Raw genomic sequence first — 13,279 nt, 5'->3', positions numbered from 1 at the left:
CGCTGCAACCCCGCCGGCTCACCCTCCTCCGGCTCCGACCTCCTCTACCGGTCCAAAGCTTTGCTGGGCTCCTCAGAGCCTGCCGGGGCGAAGGCGGGGCCGGCCGCCGCACCCAGTCCGCTCCTCCCAGCCCGCCTGAGAGGCCTCGGGCGCGCCCCTCCTTCCGCCCCGCCCGGCCCTGCCCGGCCCGGCGGAGACGCCGGCGTGCGCGCGCGCGCGCGCGGCGCCGAGCCGATTCTCCTTCCGAGCGTCCGCGCCCCGCATGCGCACTCCGCGCCGGCGGTCTCCGTTTGTTTGAACAGGAAGGCGGACATATTAGTCCCTCACGGCCCCCCTCGCCCCACCCCCCCCCAGGCATTCGCCACCGCGACTCGCCCTCTCCGGAGCAGGGGACGCAGCCCCTCCCAGAATCTCCCCCATCAAGCAGCGCCGGGACCCGACTCTCGTCTTCCTCACCGCGAGCTCTCTAGCCTTCCTCTCCTAAGTCTCCATCGGGCACCGACCTCGCCCTGCCCCGCCGGACACCGCGGTAGCAGCCCCAGCAGCGACGGACAAAATGGGAGAGTGAGGCTATCCCGTGGGGACCACCTCTTGGCTGAGTCGGTACGGTGCGTCGGGGCCGCGCCAAGTAAAGCCGGGGATGCGGGGCTAGACCGCCTACAGCACTTCAGAGTGGAGCGGGCCGGGCCCGTGGCCCAAGCGGCGGCGGCAGCTGGCACAGCTCCGCACCCGCCCTTCGTTTTCGCCTTTCCTCTTCTCCCTCCCCTGCTGCCCAAAGGAGTCTCCACCCTGCTTCTCTTTCTCTCTCCCCTCCGACCCATCTCGGGACGGGGAACCCTCCATGGCGAAGGCGGCTGGGGCCCGCTAAGCTGAAGCACCTCGCCGGAGCGACAAGGCTGGTGGCGACGGCGCTGTCGGCTGTCGTGAGGGGCTGCCGGGTGGGATGCGACTTTGGGCGTCGGAGCGGCTGTGGGTCGCCGTTGCCCCCGGCCCGGGGTCTGGACAGCGGAGATCCCCTCAGTGAGGGGAAGGAGAGGGAACCGGGCGCACCTGGTGACCCTGAGGTTCCGGCTCCTCCGCCCCGCGGCTGCGAACCCACCGCTGGAGGAAGTTGGTTGAAATTGCTTTCCGCTGCTGGTGCTGCTGGTACGAAGGTATTGTCACAGTAGCAGCAACATGTCGACTGGGGACAGTTTTGAGACTCGGTTTGAAAAAATCGACAACCTGCTGCGGGATCCCAAATCGGAAGTGAATTCGGATTGTTTGCTGGTGAGTAGCACTGTTGTCTTTTGCTTGTCTGGGGTTCTGTATATATTTGCCTTCCTCTTGCATTCAGTCTAGTTATTTGCAAAATAAAGTTTCAGGTGTGCATAATCTTGGAAAACATCAAAATCTGCCGTTTTTCCTGAAGAGCCTTTGGAGCACTACTAAAATCTCCTCCCGTGTCCTTATTTATCATCGGACTGGCTCTGTGCTAACTACTCTCTGAACTCTTAGGTCTGACTCAGTTCATCATTATCCAAAAGATACTTATAAACCTCTATTTCAGGCATCACATAAAAAGTTACCACATCAGTTATTGCGTATATAGTTTGTTGAATGATGATCTTAGTAGTATTAATCTTTTTGATCGGTTTGACAGTAATGCTGGAAAGACTACTTTCCACTTAGAGCGATTTAGCTCCTTAAGGGTTTAGTTTTTAGACTTGAAAGTGACAATGGAGAATCGATATTGAGGAAGTGATTTTTGAGCCAAAATGTCATAGGTGACTTGAATCTGGAGGAACTTTTTGATGGACTATTAAGTCTAAAAACCTAAGGTAACTGATGATAGGTCATCACAGTATTAACTCTTTTACAGTATTGTTTATTACAAAAGTATCGCACAGATATTATAACTGCCTTTTTTGATGGTGGTGTGCTTAACCACTGTCACTTTTAAAACATTCTAAATAAGTTTTTATGAAATAAAAGGCAAAATTTTAAAGATTTCTCAGTAGTTGATAACGTAGTTATCTGTAGGTAGAGTTTTTAAGTTTTGTCTATTTTCCCTGATACTAATAGTTGCAAACTCTGCAAGTGAATTTCTTCTTTTACTTTGCTGAACAACTAAAAGTTATTTATGATTCTACTTTAGTCCAAACAAAAACACATAATCTCTAAAGTTTCAGGGAGTATATCTATATGGATAGTTATTTACAGCCTCCTCAGAGAATTAATGTTAGATATGTACAATATTTGGGATTAAGATTAGCTGAACAAAATAATGCCATTCAGAGAAATCATATTTAAAAATCTCATGAATCAGGAAAATTATGTAGATCATTTAATATTAACATGCATTTTAGTTACTCTAAATACCTGTGCAGATTTTTAAACGTGTCCTGTTTTACAAGAAAGTTTCTCCCCAAAGTTTTCAGAATTACTCTAAGCATCCTTGACTGTGAAATGAAAGTCTTGTGGTTTATGTTTTTGAAATGTCTCACCTACGTTATGGATGCTCTTCATATTGAGAAACAGGATGGTGGATACTTAATACAGTTTAAAACATTTTATTGAATGAGAGAAGTGGAAGAAATTAGAACAACACATCTTTCTACTAGGAGTATCTGTCTGTTTTAAGAAGTCCAAATTTTCTTTTAATATTTTACCCAATTTCCATGTATCTTTGATTCTATTTTGCTTTTTGGTCTCATTCCATGAAACAGTAGTATAGGGAGGGCTTAGTAGCTTTTTTTGTTGTTGTTAAGTTGTCTTATAGCCTCTTGCCTCAGTTTCATTTAGGGGAACCTCACAGATTTATTGAAATGTGGGAAGATACAAAGAAGTAGAGGTCATGGATTCTTTACTTGAAAATTCAATCTATTTAGGAAAACCAAGACCTAAACTCACATACATATACAGAAACAAAACAGAACACTTTAAAATTTGAAAAAAATGTGTGATGGATTTCAAATAATTGGTACAGGTAATACAAGCTCTTGGTTATTGAAAGGAAGAAATCACTGTGTGTTGAGAGGGCCAGAGTATGCTTTATGATGAGTGGATAGGATTTAGGTGGAGGGCATTCAGAGAGGGAGTAGAGGATAACATGAATAGAGGGTGGGGATGAATTGGCTATGAGATGTTTAGGGGAACCGAAGATAAAGTTGGAAATAACAGATTGGGGTTAGAGTGTGGAGGATTTTATTGCTAGGCTACAAGAGTTTAGATTTTCTTCAGTATGTTGTGGCTATTAAAATATTTGTAAATGAGACTGTTCCAGGATGAATGAAGATGAATCTGTTAGTTATATGCAGGATGCAGTGTGTGAAAAAAGACTGGAGATGGGTTGAGATTGGGGGGCTTCTTAAATTAATAGTACAGAAATTATTGAAGCCCCAAATTGAGGAATTAAAATGGGAAAGGAAGAATTAATGGAACTTGATTGATTAGCAGGGTTGGAGAGAAGAGGGAACCAGAGCTAGAGAAGGTAGAGGATTCTAAAAATTTTGAAGGTAGGTTATAGGGAGACTGGTGAAAACAAAGTTGGGTTTGGATATCTCTTGGGAAGAATAGGCAGTAGATAAGTTCAATTTCAGACTTGTGTTTTAGAGTATAGTGGGCTAACCACAAAGAAATGATCTGAAGACTATTGGAGATAGGAAACTGAGCTCATAATTAAAGATAACAATTTGGAAATCATTTGTGCAGAGATGCAAGTTGAAATTGATATAATGATTAAGGGTAAAAGATGAAAGTTGAAAAAAGAGGAAGAGTCAAAGTAGGCAATCAAGGCCTTTTCAGACTTAGGACAGCCTGGTATCTTGGAGCCCAAGACTTGTAAAATAACATTTTGAAAAAGAAAATAGTCAATGGACAGATTTTTTTCCCCTCCTGTAGTCTTACAATCTTGGCCCTTTTTTCTATTTGGTTTCATAATTGTTCATCGATAGTTACTGAAATTTTATTACCGTATTAATCTGAAGTCGGTAAAGATTGAATTTTTCTTTGGAGACAGATCCTTTTTCCAGTTTTGTAGTATCTAGCCTGATTTTTTTTTTTTTTTTTTTTTTTGGCATGGTATTTTATGTTTATCATTAAGTATTCATTCATTCATTCTACCATTCAGAATGACTTCTCAGGTAACTTCACCTTTTTTCAGTGAGTCTGTTCTTAACTCTTCTTCCCTGTCTGGACTTTGGATGTCTCTTGTATTGTAGGGAGGAAAGCCCTTTTAAACTAATTGCTTTTCTCTATTATTTTGGCCTTTGTTGATTTATTTAAGTGGTATTTATTGAGTATGTATTGTGTGCCATTTGCGGCACTCATGTTCTAGGGGTTTTTTTTTTTTTTTTGTAATATCAAAAAATAAAGTTACTGAATTATGTTTGTTCTGCACTTACTTGAATAGGTCCATTCTTCACAAAGTTCCCAAAACTTTTGGTTTCAAAAGAGTTTGCTGGCAGATCTCTTTTAAACCATCTTACAAAACAGCTTTTTTTGTTGAGGTCTTAATGATGAATATTAGTAGTTATAAAATAATGTAGCTGGAAAATGCCCTGTTAAGTGGCTATCCAACCTTTTCTTGAACACATATAATTTAAGAACTAGATTAAGTCTGTTTTTCATACTGCAAATATGAATGCTTAAATAGTCTGCAGATCCTAAGATAATATTATGGTAACTATTCACTTATTTTCTAGAGCATCCAAATCACTCAACCTTGGTTTTCTCTAAGTCACATTCTTTCCAGTATCTTAATGGTTCTCTTACTGTCCATGTTAGAGTTTATAATGATTATCACGAGCTGTTTTCCTTTTTCCTGCTTTTTCTTTAAGTTTACAATTATTTTATCCAGGGCTTATTAACAATTTCTTAATGTTTTTGAGTACCTCTATTAAGTCTAAATTTCCAAAGGGGGAAAATGGATATGGTTTGTAAATTAAAAAAGAAAAACAAAGGTAGTTGGGTGGGAGCGTTAGGTATATATTTGTCTTGAAGTGTGACATGCATTTCTTGAAAATACAGCTATCTTGCCTTTAGCATGTTTAGCTTACTGCTTCCGGATGCAATTAAGAGCATAACCATTTTTTCTAGTTTTTGTTTGCTGGTGGAGGTACAGCAGTAGTGGGTAGAATGGAGGGAAGGGAACCAATATTAGTTGAACAGTGCATACTGAGTTCTAACACTGCTGTTCCCTTCCTACATACTTGTTACCACCATTTTTCATTAGTCAGTTTTTCAGAATGTGGGAGGCATACGCAAACAAAGTTTCAGGTGTTCGTTTTTGAGTTTTTCTTTAAATTGTCTTTTCTTTGGCTTCCTAACCTAGTACTACTTTCCTGTCTTTTCATTGCTGACTTCTTTTTCTGTCTTAATCTTTGGTCTTGTAATGCTTATCATTTTCTTCACTGTCTTGGAATTTCATCCATTCTTACAGCTTCAGCCACTGTCATCTCTATGCCCATGAGATCCAAGTCTTTATTTTTCAGTCTTTTTTTTTCTGGTTTTAAATCCTCAGTGTCTGACTGTCCACTATGCACCTATACTTGGATGTCATGAAAATTCCTTATATTCTAAAATAAAATTTCTTCCATACACTTATTGGTCATTGACATCACTACTGTCTTTGTCACTCACCTGGAATTTTTGTTTTGAATTTAAACAATCCTATGCCACATGTTGGATTATTTCAACAGATTTTGGCTAGCGTTCCACAGTCTAGATTATTGCTCTCTAATCTCTCTGTGCATCCTACCAGTTGAATTGATCACATTTGGGGTTATATTAGTGAAATAAAAAGACCTGAGGTCATTAAATCCTTGAGCCTAAAACACTATGTCACTGTTCATAATTTATGAGTTAATGGGTGTTATCAGTGTCAATTGCATATCTGCTTGGTTTGGATGAGACTGTTTTTAAAGTTCATTTATTTATTTCAAGAGGAGGGGCGCAGAGGGGGCGGGGAGAGAGAATCCCAAATAGGATCTGCATTTTCAGTGCAGAGCCTGACATGGGGCTCACATCACAAACTGTGAGATCATGATTTGAGCCAAGATCGAGTTGGGCCCTTAACCAACTGAGCCATGTAGGTGCCCCTTGACCAGACTGTTTTGATGTTAATATGTCGCAAGAATTAAAAAAAAATAACAAAAACAAATTACACCATTGAGCGAATCTTTGGGTAGGCTCTTAAACTTGGATTCAAATGTAGGCTCTGCCATGTACTTGCTAGATGATTTTAGGTGAATTATTTTTACCTCCAGAGTTTATTTTATCTTTAGGAAAGTAGGGGGATAATACTACTAGATTGTTGTAAGGGTTAAATAATACAGACTAAACAATTATCAGAGCATATGGCATTTAGTAAGCATTTGTGAATTGGTAACTACTTCATCATATTTATAGTATTCCTGTTATATGTTACGGCGCTTAGGCTAGAAGTTGATATTTATTGTCTTCTGTAAGTACAGAGTAATGCTGGCACCTCAAGCCATACCCATAAATTCATAATCCAGCTGTACTTTACTGAAGTGTCTAAACCAGTTGTAACTGAAAATGGAGATATTTAAATGGGATTCTGTAGAATGGGGAGGGACTTTGGAGACTGTTTATTCATTTAGTCATGACTTATAACATACCTACTTTGTGCCAAGGGTTTATATTTATAAGAAAGGCAGTTTGGAGCTAGTTTATGGAGATTGAGTTCTTATCTTGTCCTCTTTCTGTGTCTGTTATACTTTCAGTATGTGCTCTGTAAATAGGCCCTCTTGCACTACAAGTAACCCTGTGGGTGTATAGAGAGGTGGCTCAGAGTAACAGCTGAGACATGAATTGGACCATTCATTAATCTCTTGAGTCAGAAATGTTTTTAATCCAGAAGAAGGAACCACATAAAAAATTTTTGTAATGAACAAAGAGTAAATTCTCAGTTTTAGTTTTTGCATAACTTTTCAGTTTAGTTTTAGTTCATAATTGTAAGTTTTGTTACTGTGTGTATATGGTAAAAACTATAGAGATTGTTTTCACGTATGACAGAAAACCCCACGTCAGGAAATATACACATGGAGTTCTGTCGCTGAAGATAGTCAAGTAGCTCTACTTCCCCATTCCCATCCTCACTGAAAAAGAGGTACATCCATTTAGTTTAACTATAGAGCATAGCTGATGGATACCACACTCGTGTATGTACAAGAAGATGAACAGATAGTGTTGCATTTCACAATGGAAAATGTTTTATATTGAAAAAAAACCCTCTGGACTGAAAATTCAGAGCATTGTCATAAACTTGTTTTGCTCTTAATTCTCTGTGTGACCAAGTAAATCTTTTTTCTTATCTAGGTTTCAGTTTCCCCATTTGTAGAATGAAGAGTTGGGCCATATAGTTGCTGATACCCACTGTGTCTCTAAAACTTCTGAGTCTTTGTTTATTATACTTCTATAAAAACCTTAAAAAGTTGTGTCATTGATTCATTATTTAAGAGATAGAATTTAAAAGTTAAATGGTGTTAGGGTAGAAATATAAGAATAGTAATTATCTTTGGTAAGTGCTATTTTTGCAACAAGTTTTATATAGCCATAGAAGATCATCCTAAAGTGTTAATTGTTATATTTGGCACTTTTTTATTTTTGCATTTGTGACTTGTGTTCATAACTTTATAGAGGTTTGTACTTTTTGAACAAAGAAGGTGGTAATTGAGTTACTTATTTGCATATCCATTAAATTGTATACATGTAGTTTATTTCTCTAATATACCTGCCCTCCCTGTTTGGGATTGTGAAATACAGAAGTACATTTTCACTGTAGTTTCTAAAGAGTTAGTGGGGTGTTAGATGTTCAAATTAATGTTCAAAATTGATGTCTCAGAGAAGTGAGAAGTTGTCTTATACTTTTTTAAATTTGTGTCTTATTTTAGAAGGTTTGCTAACCTGTGTCCCTTCTTTATTACTATGTTTGTTTATTTTTAAATTTTGTTTATTTATTTATTGAGAGGACGAGTGAGGGAGAGTGGCAGGGAGGGAGGGAGGGAGAGAGAGAGAGAAAGAAGGGGAGAGAGAGAGAGAGGGAGAGAAAGAGAGAATCTTAAGCAGGCTCCATGTAAAGTATAGAGCCCAGTGCAGGTCTTGATCCCATGACCCTGGGATCGTGACCTGAGCCAAAATCAAGAGTCAGACAGTCCACCGACTAAGCCACCCGGGCGCCCCTATTTATGTTTATTTTATTTTTATTTTACTGTTATTCTCATACTTTATAGTCTTTACTCCATGCTCCTATATCGACTTTTGGAAAGAAATTGACATTTTATCTCAGAGGAATTCATTTTGAAATAGTGCTCCTGAGTTTTAAGTCTTCCCTTTTCTCTGCTGTTATTCATTCATTCAGCAAATGTTTATATGGTGTACTGTGTACTAGGCACTCAGATGGGGACACCATGGTGAGTTCAAACAGGGATCCTGCTTTCATAGAACTGGTAGTCTCAGGGAAAGGGTAAATTTTGAGCAGATAGGAGTGGGGTAAGGCTTAAAGGGGAGGTAAGAGGTATGATCACACCTTTCCTTTAAGGCTTGGGATATATTTAAAGACTTGTGGTAAAGTAGTCTATATGTATAATTCTCAGATATGTGTCTGTAGATTGTCTGTATCAGATTCGCTCGAGAACTTGTTAAAAATGGAATCTGGGCCCATGCCCAGACAAACAAAATCAGAATTTTTTGGGATGAGTCCTAGGATCCTGCATGGGTTGTGGATTCTTAGACATATTCAAGTTTGGAAACTATCGTTATGGTGGAAAGAACATTTATTTTTGTTTTATTTGGTAATTTTGTAAATGAAAAATTTTAACATACACAGAAGTAGGGAAAATAGTATAGTGAACTCCCATTACCCAGATTCTCAGTTTTCAAAATTTTATCACACTTGCTTCAACAATCACCCTTTTACTTGCCAAAATACTTTTTTTCTTGCCAAAATATTTTAAATTCCAGATTCTAGATACTAATCATTTCATTCACCCCTACATACTTTAGTAAGTATCTCTAAAAAAACAAAGAATGTTTTCTTCATTGCCACCATGGCCATTATCATGTCTAACAAAATTAAAAGCTTCTTGGTACCATTGATTCCCAGTTTTATTCATATTTATCTGGTCATATAAAACAATGTGCTTTTTGCAGTCGCTTTATTAGAATCTGGATCCAAAGCCCACATGTTGCTTTTGTTGGTTAGGTCTTTCAAGTCTCTTTATTGTGTGGTTCAGTCTTTTCCCCCTCTGTCTTGTCTACCCCTCACCCCCACATTGTCTTGCTGAAAAAAACTGGGTCATTGGTACCGTACAGTGTTTAACATTCTGGATTTCTGTTGTTTTCTTGTAATGTGATTTAATTTGCTCCTGCATCTTCCATATTTCCTGTAAATTGGTAGTTAGATCTAAAGGCTTGATTTTAATTATTACAAATTTTTAGTCAAGAGTATTTCATAAATTATGTTTTCTTTTTTATTGTTAAAGTTTATTTTGAGAGAGCGAGTATGGGACAGAGGTAAGAGAGAGAGGGAGAGAGAGAATCCCAAGCGGGCTCCACGCTGTCAGTGCAGAGCCTGATGTGGGGCTCGAACTCACCGTGAGATCATGACCAGAGCCAAAGTCGGACCCTTAACTGACTGAACCACCCAGGCGCCCCATAGATTGTGTTTTCTTTTGCTTCACATCAAGAGGCATATAATACCTGGTTGACCCACCCTTAGTGATGCTAAGGTTGATTAATGTGTTCAGGTGGTAATAGCCTATAATAATTTCCTTTGTAAAATCCTTCATTATCCTTTTACCTAATGGTTCCATCCATTTGTGGTCTTCATTGAGTCAATTATTTCACTAAAGATAGCAAAATAATGACTTTCTAATTCTATCATTTCTTTTACATTTATTAGCTATAATTCTTCTGTTAAGAGAACTTATGTATTTCTTTTTTTAATTTTATAATTTACATCCAAATTAGTTAGCATATAGTGCAACAATGATTTCAGGAGTAGATTCCTTAATCCCCCTTACCCATTTAGCCCATCCCCCTTCTCATAACCTCTCCAGTAACCCTCTGTTTGTTCCTGTTAAGAGAACTTATGAATTTAAGAACTTTCACTCATCATCTATCGGGCTATTTGCATACCATGAAATATCTGACAGGGGCTGTGATTTCAAATAGAGAGAAGCATGTTGATCTGGCAGTGAGAGAACCAGGAGAATACATCCCCTGCCTTTATCGACCTCCTACCTTATAGTCTCCTACTGTGGTCTCCCATTGCCTGAAAAGCTAGTATGCAAAAGAACTCATTGAACCAGTCTCTAAGGGTCAGTAAACAAGATATTACCCAGTCAGCATCCCTCCCTCCATACATCCATCCATCCATTCCTCCCTCTGTTTTGTTTTTTATTTTTAGGATCATTATGGAAGACATTAAAAAAATTTAGTGTGTTTCAGTCGATTTTTGTCATCCTTATTTGATGCTCAGTTTGTCCTTTGACTAATGGGAGTCTCTACATTGGTTCCCATCTGATTTGTATATGACTCTAGTACTCTTTGGTAGAGCTTCCTTGTTTTTTGTATAATAAGATGCCCAGGCTCATATTGTACATTTCTTACCCCAGACTTGGAAGTCAGCCATTACTTTTCCTTTTAGTGGGGAATGATACTTTGAGACCACAATCTGGATTATAGGAGTATTCACTGCTACTGGGTTGAAATTGCTTCTTGTTCTTGTTTAATGAATAGAACTATGAAATATTATTTTTGAAAAGAAGAAAACATTCTTTATACTGATAATTCCAATCTCAGTTTATCATCACTTTGAGTTTGTATTTCTTTTACATGAAAAATCTTTCTAACAATACTAACAGAATTACACATTTGTTTGATTTCTAAGAATGTGGGTATGATATAGTGAAAGAAAAACTGAGCTGAATGCGGTGGGGTTGGGGGAACTGATGCCTTAAGTTGTATTCATCTAATTGACTCTGTACATTATATATTGAAAAGTTGTATTGGCCTCGGACAGATAATACCCAGTCCCTGAACTTTAGTTTTCTTTAGGAGTATAATACAAAATTTACTAATTGAAACCCTGTCCAGATTAATTTGTCTTTAGATACAAGTTTATTTAAATTTCCAATGTTATTAAGAAATTCTGTTTTAGATACACATTTCTATTTCTTCTTTCATTGATTGCTTAAATTTCACTGTTCCTTTAGCAGTGGGACAAAGAAAATGTTTCTCTAATTTTTATCATCCACTCTGAAAGTGTTTACTTATCTCAACCTAATTGCATTTCCTCTGCTTATTTCTAGTAATCTGTAATCATAGAGGCAGTATAGCCTAATGGTTAAGAGCATGCTCTGGAGTCAGACTGTCTGATTTTGAATCCTACTCAGGTCAGCCATTTATTAGCCTTGTGACTTGCGGTAAAGTTTTTTGTTTTTTTTTTTGTTTTTTTTTTTTAATTTGAGCATAGTAGACACACAATTTTATATTAGTTTCAAGTGTACAACTTAGTGATTGTTGGGTAAAGTTCTTGACTTTTTTAAACCTCAAACACATCATCCTCAAATAAGATTAATCATAAACTCTTACAGGGCTGTTAAGAGTATTAAATCTGATAATGCATGTAACATGCTTTGCATAGTTCCCAGCATTTAGTAGATGTTAGCTATCATTATCATCATCATCATTGTCATCATTGTAAATCTTTATAATTTGTCCTGGGAAAGAAGACTTTTGTGCTGACCAAGTGTATTATTATCCACCTCCCTATACCACAGGCCAGCTTTTTATTTAGTTTTGTGATCTTGGACAAGTATCTAACTTTCTTATATTAAATCTGCAAAATGAAAATCATGATAATATTTACTTCATAGGTTTTACTTATGAGGATTAAATGAAATAATTTATATCCAGGTGTTAATAGTTACTTTTTTCTTTACCTTTATATTATAGATTTGATGACGTTTCCACTGTAGTTAGAAATACTGCTTATAAACTTGGGAGAACAGTAGAATGGGGTTCTTCATTTGAGATATTTTTTGAGTCTTATCTTTGCTTTCTGTTATTGCTGCCCTACCCAAGTCCAGACTTTTAACCCAACATTCTTGTATTAGTGGGACATCCTAGCAGTTTGCCTATATAGTCCATACTATATCTTTCATTTTCTTAACTTTAGTGCTTTTTGTCATGTGGTCTTAGCTTACCTATTTAGCTTACCTTACTTCCTGTTATTCTCCAAAATAGTCTGGTCCAGGTGGATTTTTTTTTTTTTTTAATTTTTTTTTTTTTTAACGTTTATTTATTTTTGAGACAGAGAGAGACAGAGCATGAACAGGGGAGGGGCAGAGAGAGAGGGAGACACAGAATCTGAAACAGGCTCCAGGCTCTGAGCTGTCAGCACAGAGCCCGACGCGGGGCTTGAACTCACGGACCGTGAGATCATGACCTGAGCCGAAGTCGGACGCTTAACCGACCAAGCCACCCAGGCGCCCCCGGATTTTTTCACTTTCTACTTTCTACTGCTTTTCCCAACGTTTGTTCTCACAGTTCCAGGCCATATCTTTCCTCTATATTCTCTTCACCAATTTCCTTTCTCATCTTTATTGCCTAACATAAGTCATAACTATGTTATAATGTAGTTTTCTTTTTTGAACTCTTACAGTATTTGTAACTGTCTCATGTAGTTTATTTATTTTTCATTTTAGAGAGAGCATGAGTGGGGCCGAGGGACTAAGGGAGAGAGAATCTTAAGCAGGTGGGGCTCAATCTCTACAACTGTGAGATCATGACCTGAGCTATAATCAAGAGTTGGATACTTAATCAGCTGAGCCACCCAGGCACCCCTGTCTTGTAGTTGATCACAGCTATCTTATATGAGTCTGCCTTGAGTGTTGTTCTTACCTCTGTAATCAGAATTTCAGGGCTAATCAGGGCTCAGTATAATTCTGGGCATTATTATTTAATTAATACTTGTTGATTTTTGTGAATGATTATCCCCTCATCCCTGTATTCCTGTTCTTTCCCTCTGAATTAGTTAAGGCTCTGACAGTTATACACGATAGAACTCAACTTGAATTTTCCTAGGCAAGAAGAATTTATAGATTCAGGGAAACCTGATCTCAAAAGATTCAGTTGAGCTTCATGAAGTAAGAACTAGAACTTGGGCCTCAAATGCAATCATGGCTCTCTCCCTTTACTTTCTTATTCTTTCTTTGTGTTGTCATTCTCTCTGATTGTGTTAGTCACTTGTGGAAAATATGGCTGCCCA

At 38.4% G+C, this 13,279-nt stretch overlaps 1 protein-coding gene across 4 annotated transcripts in view; it reads left to right on the top strand.

Annotated features, from left to right (window-relative positions):
• Nucleotides 1-346: 346 nt before the first annotated feature.
• The window catches only part of ROCK1 (Rho associated coiled-coil containing protein kinase 1), a 175,534-nt gene continuing 162,601 nt past the window's right edge, over nt 347-13,279 (top strand). For all 4 annotated transcript variants that reach the window (XM_042910122.1, XM_042910120.1, XM_042910124.1 and 1 more), the window contains exon 1: nt 347-1,269. In XM_042910122.1, coding sequence (XP_042766056.1) covers nt 1,177-1,269 — 93 coding nt within the window. In that variant the 5' untranslated portion in view covers nt 347-1,176. The remainder of the gene's footprint in view (nt 1,270-13,279) is intronic.

The sequence above is a fragment of the Panthera leo genome, chromosome D3, assembly GCF_018350215.1.
Source record: "Panthera leo isolate Ple1 chromosome D3, P.leo_Ple1_pat1.1, whole genome shotgun sequence".
NCBI lineage: Eukaryota > Metazoa > Chordata > Mammalia > Carnivora > Felidae > Panthera > Panthera leo.
This window is presented reverse-complemented; position numbering and strand designations above follow the sequence as displayed.